Raw genomic sequence first — 18118 nt, forward strand, 5'->3', positions numbered from 1 at the left:
TATTGACTCTTACATAGGTCTGGTGATAATGTTCCCCTTTAAATATCTTGTCTTTGCAGTCTATTCAATTGAATATAAGTTGAAAATTATTTGCAAATTCGGTTTTTATTTACCATTTACACAACGTGACAACTTCCCTGGTTTTGGGTTTTGTAGACGGCATATTTGAACCTGGAGAAAGGTGTGTTATATTGTTTGTTCAGACGCGAGTGCCTTCCAAGCAGCCACCTAAGCGTGACGTACGACGGCTTTGAAGTTCCCATGCGCCACACTCCTTAGATACCTCACCTAAACAAGCTTTTAATAATGGTGCATGTTCCGCTGCATTACCACCCACGGTGACGTTTGTAAAAGACAAATGTGGTAAAAGGTACAGTTAGGGAGTTATCTTTGTATGTATTTCCATACATTGTCCATATTAATTTATCATAGTATCAAATTGTTCAAAATAAAACCATAGCAGTCTATGTGAAAATACACCTTTATTTTGTGTAACCTTATTAGAAGACTACATTCCTATTCCAAGATAGTACAGCATGTATACTCAATCTTAAATCGTGAGGAATGACTTTTTTTCCTTAACTTCTGTCAAGACTTGGTCCTGGGTGTTTGCTTTTCCGGAAGGCAACGGAAAGTTGGCTCGGGCGAGACGGGAATGTAAGTACATAATTTATTTTATAATTACTAAAACAAAAGGAAGTAAACAAAAGGCGCGCACAATGGCGGAGAACAAACTATGGAACCAAAAAGACTATAAACATGGAACAAAAACTTACTTTGGCATGGGACATGAAGCATGATCTAAGAGGATGAAGAGTGTGTAGGGTATAAATGCAGATGTTGCCAGAAAGGCAAACTGAAAACAATGAACTTAAATACTACAGACATGATTAGTGAAAACAGGTGCGTGACTCAAAACGTGAAACAGGTGCGTGACGTGACAGGTGAAAACTAATGGTTGCTATTGTGACAAAACAAACAAAAGTGCACAAAAAGTCCCAAAACAAAACCGAACATGACTAAAACAAAACATGATCACACAGACATGACAACTTCAATTCAAATGTGTCAGGTTCAGACACTGATGACATCTATTAAACAGACAAAGAAGCAAGGAATTAAACAGAGACAGAATTCAATTTAGCTCAATTGAGGAGAAACATCTAGGCCATACTTGCCAACCCTCCCGGATTTTCCGGGAGACTCCCGAAATTCAGCGCCTCTCCCGAAAACCTCCCGGGACAAATTTCCTCCCGAAAAACTCCCGAAATTCAGGCGGACCTGAGTGACGTGTTGACAACACACAACAACAGTGTCTACCGTAAAGCAGTTCATCTGCCGTAAACAGCAATGTTGTGACACTTTTAAACAGGACAATACTGCCATATACTGTACATGCATATGTGACCCACCCATAATGTGTCACATTATTTTATTTTGTGGTTTGAATTCGTTTTTGGAGCTGTCATTACACATTTATCAGTATTCACATTGGTCAGTAGGGGGCAGTAGGGCGTTTCTTCCCAATTGAATGCTATCACCTGCACACCGGAAGTGTCTTGTCATTCTGATGAGCGCGACCAGTCTGTGAACAATTGAAACGTCCTGTGTGCTTTTTCCTCCTGTATAACAGGTTAGTTTTGGTGAATCAACTCACTGAATAATATCCATGTGATCTTTATAAGTTTAAGTACACATTCTGATGGTGGAGCCTAACTCTAAAGTGTTTGTGAGTTTTAGTTTGTAAATGAACACTGAAATTCAAGTATTTATTTTATATATATATATATATATATATATATATATATATATATATATATATATATATATATATATATATATATATATATATATATAGCTAGAATTCACTGAAAGTCAAGTATTTCTTATATATATATATATATATATATATATCTTAACCACGCCCCCAACCACGCCCCCGCCCCACCCCCGACCACGCCCCCGCCCCCAACCCCCACCTCCCGAAATCGGAGGTCTCAAGGTTGGCAAGTATGATCTAGGCTGTACTCTTTGTACAGTCTCCCACCACGCTCTGACGAAAGATTGTACGCCTCCTCTTTTATATGGACTTTCCCTGATTACATGGCAACAGCTGTTTTTAAAGGAAGGGGGGGTCGTAAACAGCCGTCACCTTTGGTTACAAAACAGTTCAAAGTCCTGCTTCCTCTCCGCTTTGTAGGTCTCGGGTCAAGACAAAATCTTCCTGTGGATTACAATGCATCAAAGAAACCGGCACCTTCATGTCACTTCCCATCCTACACAGTGGCGTTTTACAAGCCTTTTGCTTGGTAAGATCAAGGACAGCAATTGTCTGCTCGCCGGGACAAAACCGAACATGACTAAAACAAAACATGATCACACAGACATGACAACTTCAATTCAAATGTGTCAGGTTCAAACACTGATGACATCTATTAAACAGACAAAGAAGCAAGGAATTAAACAGAGACAGAATTCAATTTAGCTCAATTGAGGAGAAACATCTAGGCTGTACTCTTTGCACAGTCTCCCACCACGCTCTGACGAAAGATTGTACGCCTCCTCTTTTATATGAACTTTCCCTGATTACATGGCAACAGCTGTTTTTAAAGGAAGGGGGGTCGTAAACAGCCGTCACCTTTGGTTACAAAACAGTTCAAAGTCCTGCTTCCTCTCCGCTTTGTAGGTCTCGGGTCAAGACAAAATCTTCCTGTGGATTACAATACATCAAAGAAACCGACACCTTCATGTCACTTCCCATCCTACACAGTGGAGTTTTACAAGCCTTTTGCTTGGTAAGATCAAGGACAGCAATTGTCTGCTCGCCGGGAACTCATTGAAACGCAAAATTTAGTTTCTTTGATTGATTGATTGAAGCTTTTATTAGTAGATTGCACAGTACAGTACATATTCCGTATAATTGACCACTAAATGGTAACAGCCGAATAAGTTTTTCAACTTGTTTAAGTCCACGTTAATCAACTCATGGTAATGAATTGTGATAACTTATATACAATTATTCTGACAAAATGGAAGAAAGAAACTGTGGTCTAACACAGAAGCACTTTATTTGAGCAGGTTTACACAAGCAAATGAAAAATATGATGTGAATAATGCACACAGGTGGCAATGGCGTAAAGTTATTTTCTTAGCGGTCTAACGCAAACTGTGGGGGAAAAAACTGCTCAGGAAGATTTAATGGGAATGTTTCACATCTCTGGCACAAACAAAGGGTCTCCTCCCAATGCATCGGACATCGTTCCAGGTATCCTCTGCAAGAAAATACAAGAAATATGTAAGTGTAGGTGTAGTATACCAACGCTAAATTCTTTACAGGTAGAGTGTATGAATTTATGTGATGATTATTGCAGGGTAAAAGAAACGTTGAATGGACTTTTCTCGTATGAGTGACAAGGTATAGAAGGTGTACTGATACCTCCTCTCAAGTTGATTACTGCACAGTTCTGGTTTCCATTGTTGTTGTTAGGACGGTTGGTTCCCCAGTTGGTGAAATCCACAATTGAGCCATCGGTCCAAATAAAGGAATCCTCCTGGAAGACACATTTATTGACCACAATCCTGAGTATGCTGTACAGCCGATCCACCAATCTTAGCAGTTATTGTGTTTATTGAATAATTTCACCACTGGAGTGAAGTAATGATCAGCGGATGATGTTCAGTTCATTTTATATCGGACATGCATACCACATTACAATTGTGCACGAACTAAGGTTGACAGTTTTCATTTCAACTTGTCCGAGAAGGAGTAGGAAGAAGCAGAGCTTATTAAATCCCACCCCTTCTCAACGTAACAATTCTCAGAGCAATATAAATCTAATTTTGTCCAATCCTTGTGTGTGAAGTGGTGTTATACACCACTTCAAAGTTTTTACACAATTGGCGAACTGTCAGGACCTGGTCCAACAAAACTACTAGCTCTGTTAGTATTGGCACTTCGGACAGTCCTGGTCGTCTCGTGTCGGTCGCATCTTGACATCATACTTGCCAACCTTGAGACCTTCGAATTCAGGAGATGGAGGGCGGAGAGGGGCCGTTCAGGTGTGGGTGGGCGGGGTTGGGGGTAGCGGGGGTGTATATTGTAGCCCGGAAGAGTTAGGGATGCAAGGGATTCTGGGTATTTGTTCTGTTGTGTTTATGTTGTGTTACGGTGCGGATGTTCTCCCGAAATGTGTTTGTCATTCTTGTTTGGTGTGGGTTCACAGTGTGCCGCATATTTGTAACAGTCTTAAAGTTGTTTGGCTGTTGATCAAGTATGTCTTGCAGTCACTTTCGTGTGTATGCAGAAGCCGCATACAACATGTGACTTGGCCGGCACGCTGTTTGTATGGTGAAAAAGCGGACGCGTCGACAGGTTGTAGAGGACACTAAAGGCGGTGCCATCACGGGACGCCCTTAATATTTTTGTCCGGGTGAAAACCGGGAGAGATTCGGGAGAATGGTTGCCCCGGGAGATTTTCGGGAGGGGCACTGAAATTCGGGAGTCGGGAGGGTTGGCAAGTATTGCTTGACATCCCGGGACCAAGATCGATAGTCAACCATCCTCAGTTCCTCGCCATTGCAAGGGCCCAGACCGACCGTTCCCAGGGGGAAATGGTCACTTAGCCCAGAGCTCCATGGAGCACCACCAGCAGGCGGGGAAAACAAACAGGCAGGGGAATTTTAAATTGTTGAATTTGATGAAAAAGTGATTGTCGGCAAAGTGATTGATTGACTTATCTTTCAGTCTGCGTCGGGACATTCCCTTTTGCGGTTTCTGTAATTCTAAGTCGTCTGGGATGAAAGCGTACGAAAGTTTCATCAACCAATTGCTCCGTCAGCAGAGCTGTACTGCCTTTAGCTATTAATCTAATTTGCTACATTGTGTGCCTTTAAAGTGTTTTTTAGCCTTTTTACAGAATTCGGAGCGGCGTAGCGCAGCCGTCCAGCATCAGCCATCCTAGTCACTGGGGTTGTGTCCTTTGGCAAGACATTTCACCCACCCTGCAACCAAAGCCACCCGCACTGGTTTAAACGTATCTCACAACCGCCAAGCTTGAAAGTATGAGTTTGCCAGTGTAAAGCGCTTTGAGACAATTGTGAACAAGTTTTACTAGCTCAAAATGAGTCCGAAGAAAGCAATGGGCAAGCTGTGCTGGGTATTTCTTCGGCTGAACACCAAGAAGAACACAAGGTAAATTGGATTTGATCTTATAATCAATAATTTTTGCAATTTCAAACTGTGAGTGCACCGATAGTGACGTTGTGTGTGCGGGTCAGCAGGGCGGCTGAAAACGAGGAGGATTATCCAGCTAGTTGTTGTTTTGACGTTAACAAATAGTTGATCCGTCACCCCATTGTTATGTTTGTTTGAAATACAGTATTCCATCAGTCGGATAAGCGGAATAAGACGGAGGGATGGATGTATATTCCATCGCGCTTGTATTCTTTAAAAGTGTACAATCCATTCATCCATCCATCTTCTTCCGGTTATCCGAGGTGGGGTCGCGGTGCAGCCGCCTAAGCAGAGAAGCCCAGACTTGCCTCTCCACAGCCACTTCGTAAAGCTCCTGCGGGGAGATCCCAAGGCGTTCCCAGGCCATCCGGGAGACATAGTCTTCCCAACATGTCCTGGGTCTTCCCCTACCGGTTGGACGTGACTAAACACCTCCCTAGGGAGGCGTTTGGGTGGCATCCTGACCAGATGCCCGAACCACCTCATCTGGCTCCTCTCGATGTGGAGGAGCAGCGGCTTTACTTTGAGCTCCTCCCTGAATGACATAGATTCTCACCCTATCTCTAAGGGAGAGCCCCTCCACCCGGCGGAGGAAACTCATTTCGGCCGCTTGTACCCGTGATCTTGTCATAACCCAAAGCTCATGACCATGGGTGAGGATGGGAATGTAGATCGACCGGTAAATTGAGAGCTTCGCCTTCCAGCTCAGCTCCTTCTTCACCACGACGGATCAAAGGCGCCGCACAGATCCGCCTGTCGATCTCACGACCTACTCTTCCCTCACTCGTGAACAAGACTCCAAGGTACTTGAACTCCTCCACATGGGGACAGGTCTCCTCCCCAACCCGGAGATGGCACTCCACCCTTTTCCGGGCTCGCACCATGGACTCGGACTTGGAGGTGCTGATTCTTGTAAAGAGTACAATCTTTTAATAAAATATGGACGTTTGTTGAGGCTGGAGCAAGTTATTATGTATTGTTTCTTGTAGAGAAATTTGCTTCAATATGCAAACTTTTCTCTTTATTTATTTTGTTATCCTGTTCAAGAACTTTTTAAATTGGAAATTCGTAAATTCTATGCTTCCCCATCAATTTTTTGATAACGCTATTTTCTTCAAATGAGCAACATAACTCCTATTCTGTTGTGTGCTTACTCTTCAAGAACTTTTGTTCAAATGATTCTCTGAGCTTGAAAGTATGGTCGGGTGATGGGTGATGAGCCAAGGAGGCGCCAACGAGGAATGGTCGAACAAGAAGCTTTATTTGTTTCAGCGAGTCTCCGACTGGAGCTGCAGCTCCAGGAGAAAGAGTATGGGCCGGATTACTCTTCTTCTGTCTTCTCGGACCACTGTCCTAAAATACCTTTTACACCAAGACAATTACTCTTTGTTGTTCTAGCCTTGGGGCCGGCCAGTCCGGACAACACCCAGTTTGTTGCTTGGCCAGTCAGCCTATTTCCTGTGATCGGTTTGAGTAGGGTGACCGCCGAGCCCTATCTTCTACTCCTATCTGTGGGGCTTCCTACCAGATGTTGCTAATGTTTCTATTATCTATCCAACTGCTGCTGTCCTTTAAGTTCCCCAATGTCCTGGGGACCAACGCCACCACTCTCTGGAGCGCTTGTGAAGGACATGTGCACTTTTGACTTTAGTAGAATAATCCTCTAAAGCAGGGGTGTCAAACTCAAATACAGAGTGGGCCAAAATTTAAAACTGAACAAATTAACCTTTTAATAGGGACCCAAACAAGTTTTGCATTGAATATTGAACAAGCAAGGCTTATACAACTTTATTGTGACATGCAAAATCGAGTTTCAAATAATAATAATAATAATTAAAAAATATCAATGGCATATCAAATACAATTTGAATAAAAATGTAATGCCTCTTTCCTATTTGCAGCCTTCTGAGGTAAATATCAACATTAACTTTTTCCACAGGCTAATAAATTTGAAAATGAAATAACAATGAATAAACCAACCATTCAGGACTTTAAACTGCTCAGTTTGCAACACACTGATCTAATCTGATGTGCCCAAGCCAGATACCTGCCATCTTTTCTTGGATGCTAGTTCATTAATGTCGGGGCTCAGGCTTTGAGCTGAGGCAACCTTCATTATCTAACGAAGGTGTTCATTAGTCATTATATCTCGTAGTCCACCCGGACCACAGTCTTGGGGACGTGCCTTAAAAGGCACTGCCTTTAACGTCCTCTACAAGCTGTCGTCACGTCCGCTTTTCATCCATTCTAACAACGTGCCGGCCCAGTCACAAGATATGTGCGGCTTCTGTACGCACACACACGTGAATGCAACGCACACTTGATCAACAGCGAAACACGTTACACTGAGGGTGGCCGTATAAACAACTTTAACACAGTTAGAAATATACGCCACACTGTGAATCTGTCATGTCTGTGTAATCATGTTTTGTTTTAGTCATGTCATGTTTTGTTTTGTTTAGTTATTGTCTTGTTTCCATAGTTACCCATTAGTTTCACCTGTTCCACGTTTGGACTCATTGTGCACTCTTGTTTGTCACCATAGCAACCCATTAGTTTTCACCTGTCACGTCACGCACCTGTTTCAAGTTTTGAGTCACGCACCTGTTTTCACTAATCATGTCACTAGTATTTAAGTTCATTGTTTTCAGTTTGTCGTTCTGGCGACATCCGGATTCATACCCCTGTCACACTATGTTTACCTCTGCGTACTTCATGCCCTGTCCAAGTAAGTTTTTTCGATTCATGCCACAGTTAGCGACTTTTGTTCATGTCCTTAGTTTTTTTTGCCCACGTGCAAGTATTGGTTTCATTTGTCAAGTTTGTACTTCCGCCTTGTGCGCGCCTTTAGTTTGTTCTTTTTGTAGTTATAGTGTTTAAATAAATCATGTCTTCACCTTCACGCCATGTCTGGTCCAAATGATCATTTGCACCACGGGAGAACAAAACCACGCCATAGTCCAAGTCCTGACAGAATCCACACCAAACAAGAATGACCAACACATTTCGGGAGAACATCCGCACCGTAACACAACATAAACACAACAGAACGCTACCACCAAACCCCCCCTCCATCCCCCCACACACACCTTGTAGCGTCCCGGAAGAGTTAGTGCTGCAAAGGATTCTGGGTATTTGTTCTGTTGTGTTTATGTTGTGTTACGGTGCGGATGTTCTCCCAAAATGTTTGTCATTCTTGCTTGGTGTGGGTTCACAGTGTGGCGCATATTTCTAACAGTGTTAAAGTTGTTTATACGGCCACACTCAGTGTAACCTGTATTGCTGTTGATCAAGTATGCATGGCATTCACATATTATGTGACTGGGCCAGCACACGTTGGACTGGATGAAAAGCGGACGTGACGATTTTCGGGAGGGGCACTGAAATTTGGGAGTCTCCCGGGAGGGTTGGCAAGTATGAGAATTAGCGCTGTATATAATCGGCGGGCCAGCTCTAGTGTTAATTTGATATCGCCTCAAGGGCCCAGTGAAATTACATGGTGGGCCAAATTTGGCCCGCGGGCCAGAGTTTGACACCCATGCTCTAAAGGATTTTGCGATCAAATACAAACACATGGTAGCTCCAATCATGTAAGAAAATTGTATACGATATAATTGACCTCACTATCTATCACTTATCTCTGCCAGTTATGTGCCAGTGACGGGCTTGAAGAGAAGTTGTTTGGCGCCACCTGCTGTGTGCGTTGTATAATTTATAGACGGCAAATAAAAGATGCCACTTCTTTGTCGGAATGTTTTCTCGGGATAAAGTACCGTCTTTTATGGCGGTCAGTACGATATTTCAAGACTTCTCAAGCACTTTTTTTTATCGGTAATTACAAACCCCGTTTCCATATGAGTTGGGAAATTGTGTTAGATGTAAATATAAACGGAATACAATGATTTGCAAATCATTTTCAACCCATATTCAGTTGAATATGCTACCAAGACAACATTTTTGATGTTCAAACTCATAAACATTTTTTTCGTTGCAAATAATCATTAACTTTAGAATTTGATGCCAGCAACACGTGACAAAGAAGTTGGGAAAGGTGGCAATAAATACTGATAAAGTTGAGGAATGCTCATCAAACACTTATTTGGAACATCCCACAGGTGAACAGGAAAATTGGGAACAGGTGGGTGCCATGATTGGGTATAAAAGTAGATTCCATGAAATGCTCAGTCATTCACAAACAAGGATGGGGGGGGGGGGGTCACCAGTTTGTCAACAAATGCGTGAGCAAATTGTTGAACAGTTTAAGAAAAACCTTTCTCAACCAGTTATTGCAAGGAATTTAGGGATTTCACCATCTACGGTCCATAATATCATCAAAGGGTTCAGAGAATCTGGAGAAATCACTGCACGTAAGCAGCTAAGCCCGTGACCTTCGATCCCTCAGGCTGTACTGCATCAACAAGCGACATCAGTGTGTAAAGGATATCACCACATGGGCTCTGGAACACTTCAGAAACCCACTGTCAGTAACTACAGTTGGTCGCTACATTTGTAAGTGCAAGTTAAAACTCTCCTATGCAAGGCGAAAACCGTTTATCAACAACACCCAGAAACGCCGTCGGCTTCGCTGGGCCTGAGATCATCTAAGATGGACTGATGCAAAGTGGAAAAGTGTTCTGTGGTCTGATGAGTCCACATTTCAAATTGTTTTTGGAAACTGTGGACGTCGGAAAGAGGAAAAGAACCATCCGGATTGTTATAGGCGCAAAGTGGAAAAGCCAGCATCTGTGATGGTATGGGGGTGTATTAGTGCCCAAGACATGGGTAACTTACACATCTGTGAAGGCACCATTAATGCTGAAAGGTACATACAGGTTTTGGAGCAACATATGTTGCCATCCAAGCAACGTTATCATGGACGCCCCTGCTTATTTCAGCAAGACGATGCCAAGCCACGTGTTACATCAACGTGGCTTCATAGTAAAAGAGTGCGGGTACTAGACTGGCCCGCCTGTAGTCCAGACCTGTCTCCCATTGAAAATGTGTGGTGCATTATGAAGCCTAAAATACCACAACAGACTGTTGAACAAATTAAGCTGTACATCAAGCAAGAATGGGAAATTATTCCACCTGAGAAGCTTAAAAAATGTGTCTCCTCAGTTCCCAAACCTTTACTGAGTGTTGTTAAAAGGAAAGGCCATGTAACATAGAGGTGAACATGCCCTTTCCCAACTACTTTGGCACGTGTTGCAGCCATGAAATTCTAAGTTAATTATTCTTTGCAAAAAAAAAAAAAAAAGTTAATGAGTTTGAACATCAAATATGTTGTCTTTGTAGTGCGTTCAATTTAATATGGGTTGAAAAGGATTTGCAAATCATTGTATTCCGTTTATATTTACATCTAACACAATTTCCCAACTCATATGGAAACGGGGTTTGTACATCTTACCATGACTGTGTCAGTGAATCCAATCCAGGTTAGGCCATTTGCGCCAGTGCTTCTGAAAATCAGTTGTCTCACAAGGGTATTTTCCAGTTTGCTGTGAATGGACACCAGGTTCCCACCGAGAATGATGCATATTGTCTGCAAGCAAGAAAAAAATAACATTTGAACATGTCGTAAAGAGGAAGTGATTTTTTTAAATTTTACTCATCATCCTTAATCCTTATGTGAACAAACAACACTCTTTTATCCTTTTCTGTGCATTCTAAATAGTAAAAAAAACTGCTAGTAACAATGTAGGTAATGGGGGGTACTGTATTTTTCAGACCATAAGGCGCACTGCCGATGAATGGCCTATTTAAAAAATATATTTTTTCATATATAAGGCACACTGGATTATAGGGCACTTTGAAGGAGTCATATTATTATTATTATTTTCTAAATGTAATATACTTCCTTGTGGTCTACATAACATGTAGTGGTGGTTCTTTGGTCAAAATGTTGCATAGATGATGTTTTACACATCATCTTCAAGTCACTTTCTGACAGTCTTTTCCGGATGCGCCGTTTTGTGGGCGGGTCTTATATACATGGCTCACCTTCGACAGCGTCTTCTCTTTGTTGTAGCGGTGTAGCGTGCAAGGACGGGAGTGGAAGAGGTGTCAAAAGATGGCGCTAACTGTTTTAATGACATTCAGACTTTACTTCAATCAATAACGGAGCAGCATCTCCGTGAAAAACCGTCCGACCGGAACTCTGTAATAACTAAAAGTTCCTTGGGTGAATAATGTAAAGTCACTACACCGGTATGTTTTAGCGCTTTCATGGCGAGTTTACTGACAGATATAAGTAAGAACTTTACACTACTTTATATTAGAAATGGCAACAGCGGAGGATGAATGTCACATAACATAAGAAGATAGAGAAAAATAAGAAGCTTATCGACTACGGTGTCAGCACGGACTACAAAGGCGGACGCGTTCATAATTTTTCAGGATTCATGCAGATCCCAAATACAGATCAGCAGGTACCAGAAGGTAAGAAAAGTTGCTTTTGCATAATACTGCGAAACAGAACGCCAGATAATATGTCTTACCTTTGTCGGAGGGGGGGAACGAGGCGAATTAGATAAGGACATGACTCGAGCATGTCGCGCATGCGCGAGACTATTCAAACGACCCACCCAGACTTTGACTAAGCCACCGCCCTATGACGTAAAGCCGGAAGCGTCTTTATACCCACTTTTGACAGTCACAGGAGGAGCCCTGGTGGTCGAAACAGAAACTAAGCTCTCTGGTCCACCCCCTTCTCCGGTGCCAAGAGAGGGCGGTGCTCACAAAGCCCCTCTAACATTGACAGCCCCTCTTACATTGACAGCCCCTCTAACATTGAATCCTCCTCCAAAACTAACGCTGTCTCCTGAGTGTAAATCACCTCTGGTGCCTACGCCTCAAAATGACAGCCTCCCAGCGGAAAACCTCCTTAAAATGCCTAACCTAAGTAGACAGCAGATAATACATGAGTCAACGCCAAACTCCTCACTTTACACGCCAAACCATTTTGTTGACATAACCAACTGCCCTCCCCCAGTAGATAACAACCTCTCACGTGCACAACAGACATTCTTGAATAATACACAACGGAGGCAGACTTTGTGGTCTCCTGTAACCGCTAAAGGCTCGCTGGAAGGCTACATTGACAAACAACCACATGACTCACATGCATATCCACTTTTTCCGGAAATTGGCCACTAATTTCAGGAAAAAGTGGATATGTAGGGGCTGCAAGAGGTCCCGGGTTCAAATCCCGGACGAGCCCCCAAATTGTTGCGTTTTGGACCAGTTGTTCCTCCCAGGGAATTCAAGTCACAAATCGCTCCCAAGCTTTTTACGACACCTAAAGCTGAGTTGAAAAACCACCAGAGACAGAATAGGTATTTTGTAATATATTTGCAAAGCTTTGCAGATATACATTACAGAGACAGCATAGAACATTCGGCTCGCCCCGCTAAGATGGTCTGTCTTTTCGACCCCAAAACCCTCTCCCCTCCTAAGTCGCAGGCAGTCATCTCTCTCTAGCCAAAACAAATACTTATTATCGCTCTCTCTAACATTCCTCACTTCAAGGTTAAGCACACAGTTTTGCAGACAACCAAAAGACCACATTTGGAAGAAAAACACAAGCTGTTTTGTAATATGACAATGAAATCAAAAGAAGCAACATTTAAATTCGGATATATGTCAATATCTGCCTCCGACACCTTATACACACCATAATAATACTCCTATGTTGAAGCACATCAAGCTTCATAGCTTACCAAAGTCGTACTAAAACATTTTGACAGATTTTTGAGCGCCCGGTGTTCTATATTTTCAATGGAACATATAAAATCTTGGTGTTGTTTACTTGAGTCATATTGCCATCATAGTGCAGCCTACACTTATCTCTGATGTTTGACTGCCATCTACTGGTCACACTTGTCATTACACCATGTACCAAATAAAATAGCTTCGAGGTGGGTGAGCTCAACCAAACGTATTCCTTACATTAGGCGCACCGGGTTATAAGGCGCACTGTCGAGTTTTGAGGGGGGAAAAAATGATTTTAAGTGTGCCTTGTAGTCCGGAAAATACGGTATATATATTCCGCTATAGAGCCCTCTAAAAAACATTCATAAACCAACATTTTATATACTACATGCTATAAGTGTGTACAGTATTAGGGCTGTCATAGATAACGCAATAATAATGCATTGACTACAAATTCCCCCATTATTTAATTAAAAACATTGTGCCAATCATTCACAATCTCTATTAGAGACAAGAATACACGTGTTATTCTCTTTTTTGTGTCTTCTCAATTGAAAAATACGCCTCGTACTCGACGGCTAACAACGTAGCGAATGGGAGTCATTCCTTTCACCCATATAGCCCTCTAAAAAAAAACATCCAAAAACCGCCAACAACACCCCATTTCCATATTAACCAAGCTATCGTGACATTGTTGATATAAGAGTTAATGCCGAGGAACTACAAACCCCGTTTCCATATGAGTTGGGAAATTGTGTTAGATGTAAATACAAACGGAATACAATGATTTGCTAATCATTTTCAAACCATATTCAGTTGAATATGCTACAAAGACAACATATTTGATGTTCAAACTGATAAACATTTTTTTTTTTTGCAAATAATCATTAACTTTAGAATTTGATGCCAGCAACACGTGACAAAGAAGTTGGGAAAGGTGGCAATAAATACTGATAAAGTTGAGGAATGCTCATCAAAACACTTATTTGGAACATCCCACAGGTGAACAGGCTAATTGGGAGCAGGTGGGTGCCATGATTGGGTATAAAAGTAGATTCCATGAAATGCTCAGTCATTCACAAACAAGGATGGGGCGAGGGTCACCACTTTGTCAACAAATGCGTGAGCAAATTGTTGAACAGTTTAAGAAAAACCTTTCTCAACCAGTTATTGCAAGGAATTTAGGGATTTCACCATCTACGGTCCGTAATATCATCAAAGGGTTCAGAGAATCTGGAGAAATCACTGCACGTAAGCAGCTAAGCCCGTGACCTTCCATCCCTCAGGCTGTACTGCATCAACAAGCGACATCAGTGTGTAAAGGATATCACCACATGGGCTCAGGAACACTTCAGAAAACCCACTGTCAGTAACTACAGTTGGTCACTACATCTGTAAGTGCAAGTTAAAACTCTCCTATGCAAGTCGAAAACCGTTTATCAACAACACCCAGAAACGCCGTCGGCTTCGCTGGGCCTGAGCTCATCTAAGATGGACTGATACAAAGTGGAAAAGTGTTCTGTGGTCTGAGGAGTCCACATTTCAAATTGTTTTTGGAAACTGTGGACGTCGTATCCTCCGGACCAAAGAGGAAAAGAACCTACCGGATTGTTTTAGGCGCAAAGTTGAAAAGCCAGCATATGTGATGGTATGGGGGTGTATTAGTGCCCAAGACATGGGTAACTTACACATCTGTGAAGGTGCCATTAATGCTGAAAGGTACATACAGGTTTTGGAGCAACATATGTTGCCATCCAAGCAACGTTACCATGGACGCCCCTGCTTATTTCAGCAAGACGATGCCAAGCCACGTGTTACATCAACGTGGCTTCATAGTAAAAGAGTGCGGGTACTAGACTGGCCTGCCTGTAGTCCAGACCTGTCTCCCATTGAAAATGTGTGGCGCATTATGAAGCCTAAAATAGCACAACGGAGTCCCCCGGACTGTTGAACAACTTAAGCTGTACATCAAGCAAGAATGGGAAAGAATTCCACCTGAGAAGCTTAAAAAAATGTGTCTCCTCAGTTCCCAAACGATTACTTAGTGTTGTTGAAAGGAAAGGCCATGTAACACAGTGGTGAACATGCCCTTTCCCAACTACTTTGGCACGTGTTGCAGCCATGAAATTCTAAAGTTAATGATTATTTGCAAAAAAAAAAAAAGTTTATGAGTTTTGAACATCAAATATGTTGTCTTTGTTGCATATTCAACTGAATATGGGTTGAAAATGATTTGCAAATTATTGTATTCCGTTTATATTTACATCTAACACAATTTCCCAACTCATACGGAAACGGGGTTTGTACTTTTAGCGGTGCCTTGATCACGGCGGTAACTAGCTTATGCAGCTATAGACATACTATACTAACATTACTGTACCATAACACCTCTAAAAATTCGATTTGGATTGATATTTTACGTATGATACACTGAACAAAAATATAAACGCCTATCTATACAATTTCTTATGTTTTTCATGAGTTGAACTCAAAGATGTCAAACTTTGACTATATACACAAAAGACCTATTCCTCTCAAATATTGTTGACAAATCTGTCTAAATCTGTGTTAGTGAGCATTTCTTCTTTGCCGAGATCATCCGTCCCACCTCACGGGGTGTGGCATATCAAGATGCTGATTAAACAACATGATTATTGCACAGGTGCGCCTCAGGCTGCCCACAATAAAAGGCCACTCTGAAATGTGCAGTTTTATCACACAGCCACAGATGTCGCACGTTTTGAGGGAGCGTGCAGTTGGCATGCTGACTGCAGGAATGTCCACCAGAATGTTTATTTCTCTACCATCTCCAAAGATGTTTCAGAAAATTTGGCAGTACATCCAACCGGTCTCACAACCGTAGACCATATGTAACCACATGAGCCCAGGACCTCCACATCTAGCAGGTGCACCTCCATGACCGTCTGGGACCAGCCACCCGGACAGGTGCTGCAACAATTGGTTTGCATTACCAAATAATTTCTGCAAAAACTGTGGGAAACCGTCTCAGGGTGGTCCTCATCGGGGTCTCGACCCTGACCGCAGTTCGTCATCGTGACTGACTTGAGTGGGCAAATGCTCACATTCGATGGCGTCTGGCACATTGGAGAGGTGTTCTCTTCACGGATGAATCTCGGTTTTCATTGTTCAGGGCGGGTGGCGTGTGGGAGAGAGGTTTGCTGATGTGAATATTGTGGGCAGCCTAAGGCACACCTGTGCAATAATCATGCTGTGGATGGATCATCTTGGCAAAGAAGAAATGCTCACTAACACAGATTTAGACTTGATTTGTCAACAATATTTGAGAGGAATAGGTATTTTGTGTATAAAGTAAAAGAATGTACATATTTGAGTTCAACTCATGAGAATTGGGAGCAAAAACAAAAGTGTTGCATGTCAGAATAATTGTATCTAAGCTATCACAAAAAGTTTTGTTTCAATGAGCTGTCTTTGAACCTACCAAGAAGAAGACTTGTAAAACTCCACTGTGAAGGATGGGAAGCAACATGAAGGTGTTCTGTTTCTTTGAAGTATTGTAATCAACAGAAAGATATTGTCTTGACCTGAGATCTACAAAGCGAAGAGGAAGCAGGACCTGACTCTTCTTTGAACTGTTTTACGACCTTTTCTTTGAACTGTTTTAATCAAAGGCGATGGCTGTTTACGACCCCCCTCCCTTAGAAACAACTGTTGCCATGTAATCAGGGAAAGTCCAAATAAAAAAAGGAGGCGTACAACCTTTCGCCAGAGCGTGGTGAGACTGTACAAGAGTAGAGACCGGACGTCTCTCCTCAATTGAGCCACATTTAATTCTGTCTCTGTTTAATTCCTTGCTTCTTGTCTTGTTTAATAGAAGTGTTTGAACCTGACATTGCGTTTATATTTTCGTTCAGTGTATATTATATATTGATGATCATTCATAAGGGACCAACAATGTATTTAATCGTTTTTTGATTAAAAGAAAATCCCACCTTAATTTGATTCGATTGTAAAAAAAAAAAAATGATAATAATAATAATTTTTTAAAGTGTGAAGTTGTTCCCGTACCTCTGCAGTTACAAAGTTAAAGTCATGCTTGTCGAAGATGAAACAGCGGTCGTTCAACTGAGTCCAGCCTTCAGGACAGCAATTATCTGCAAAATGTAAATTGGAACAATTCATTTATTCAGCTATTAAATGGTTCTGAAATGCAAAACGTAAAATAAGAGCGTAATAGTAAGAGCAACCAACCATTCCCTTCGTCAAAAGACCACTGTGGAGAAGAAAAGAACATTGTTGACATGTAAACGCTAATCGTTCATGTGTGTATTCTTTCAAAAGATGAACTGAAGCATGAGTTCTTATGGAGGAAACAAGAATCAGTAATATTAATAATATTTACTTACACTCCCCGTCAGCAGTCCGCTGACGGCAGTCAGAAGCAACAACAACCGAGGAGAAAAAGCCATCTGTGCAGTGAAAGAAAATGTGTTGAAAGCCTGCGCAATTTCATGAAAAGTTGCACATTTTGGAAAATACATTCAATTTCCAGTGCAACATTAATTAATATATTCAAAACAAGTCAGATGTGCAATCTTACCTTCGCTGATTGTCGTCTGAGCATGAGACGATGCAGCAAAGAGCCTCCTTTATATACGATCGACCACAACCATAAGCACTCTTACTGTAAATAATAATTACATCGAATAATGCGTGCAATGTTACCGGTGCTTTTCCTGTTCTGTGGGCGGGGGACAATTATGCTCCGAAGTAGAAATAACATTTTAATGGCAGGTTATTATGTCACAAGGCAGCTCCCCTCAATCACCAAAGACAGGAGAACAATTTGTGGATAATTTCTACAGGTTACACAAGATTACAATCTCCTGTATTCTGGCCTAAAAATTTATTTATTTAATTTAAAGGAGCCATATGTAATAAGTTCATGTCACTGTATGTCGACCTTGAGACCTCCGATTTTGGGGGGGGGGGCGTGGTTGGGAGCGTGGTTAAGAGGGGAGGAGTATATTTACAGCTAGAATTCACCAAGTCAAGTATTTCATATATATATATATATATATATATATATATATATATATATATATGAAATACTCAAGTCAAGTACTTCATATATATATATATATATATATATATATATATATATATATGTATATATATATATATATATATATATAT

At 41.6% G+C, this 18118-nt stretch overlaps 1 protein-coding gene across 1 annotated transcript; it reads right to left on the minus strand.

Annotated features, from left to right (window-relative positions):
- Nucleotides 1-2945: 2945 nt before the first annotated feature.
- Nucleotides 2946-17391, minus strand: LOC133572368 (ladderlectin-like). Its single transcript, XM_061925305.1, has 6 exons — nucleotides 17329-17391; nucleotides 17174-17195; nucleotides 16991-17076; nucleotides 10641-10775; nucleotides 3437-3551; nucleotides 2946-3272 (listed from the first exon to the last, which is right to left on the minus strand). Exons 1-6 carry the CDS (start codon nucleotides 17389-17391, stop codon nucleotides 3196-3198), a joined length of 498 nt encoding a protein of 165 aa, XP_061781289.1. The 3' UTR covers nucleotides 2946-3195.
- Nucleotides 17392-18118: the final 727 nt, after the last annotated feature.

This window comes from Nerophis lumbriciformis, linkage group LG29 (genome assembly GCF_033978685.3).
Source record: "Nerophis lumbriciformis linkage group LG29, RoL_Nlum_v2.1, whole genome shotgun sequence".
Lineage (NCBI taxonomy): Eukaryota > Metazoa > Chordata > Actinopteri > Syngnathiformes > Syngnathidae > Nerophis > Nerophis lumbriciformis.

Coding starts and splice junctions, on each gene's coding strand:
- LOC133572368 (XM_061925305.1), bottom strand. CDS start 17,391: ATGGCTTTTTCTCCTCGGTTGTTGTTGCTTCTGACTGCCGTCAGCGGA. Junction 17,077..17,173: donor GTCTTTTGACGAAGGGAATG/GTTGGTTGCTCT, acceptor TACATTTTGCAG/ATAATTGCTGTCCTGAAGGC. Junction 3,552..10,640: donor GATTCACTGACACAGTCATG/GTAAGATGTACA, acceptor TGTGTCTTCCAG/GAGGATTCCTTTATTTGGAC.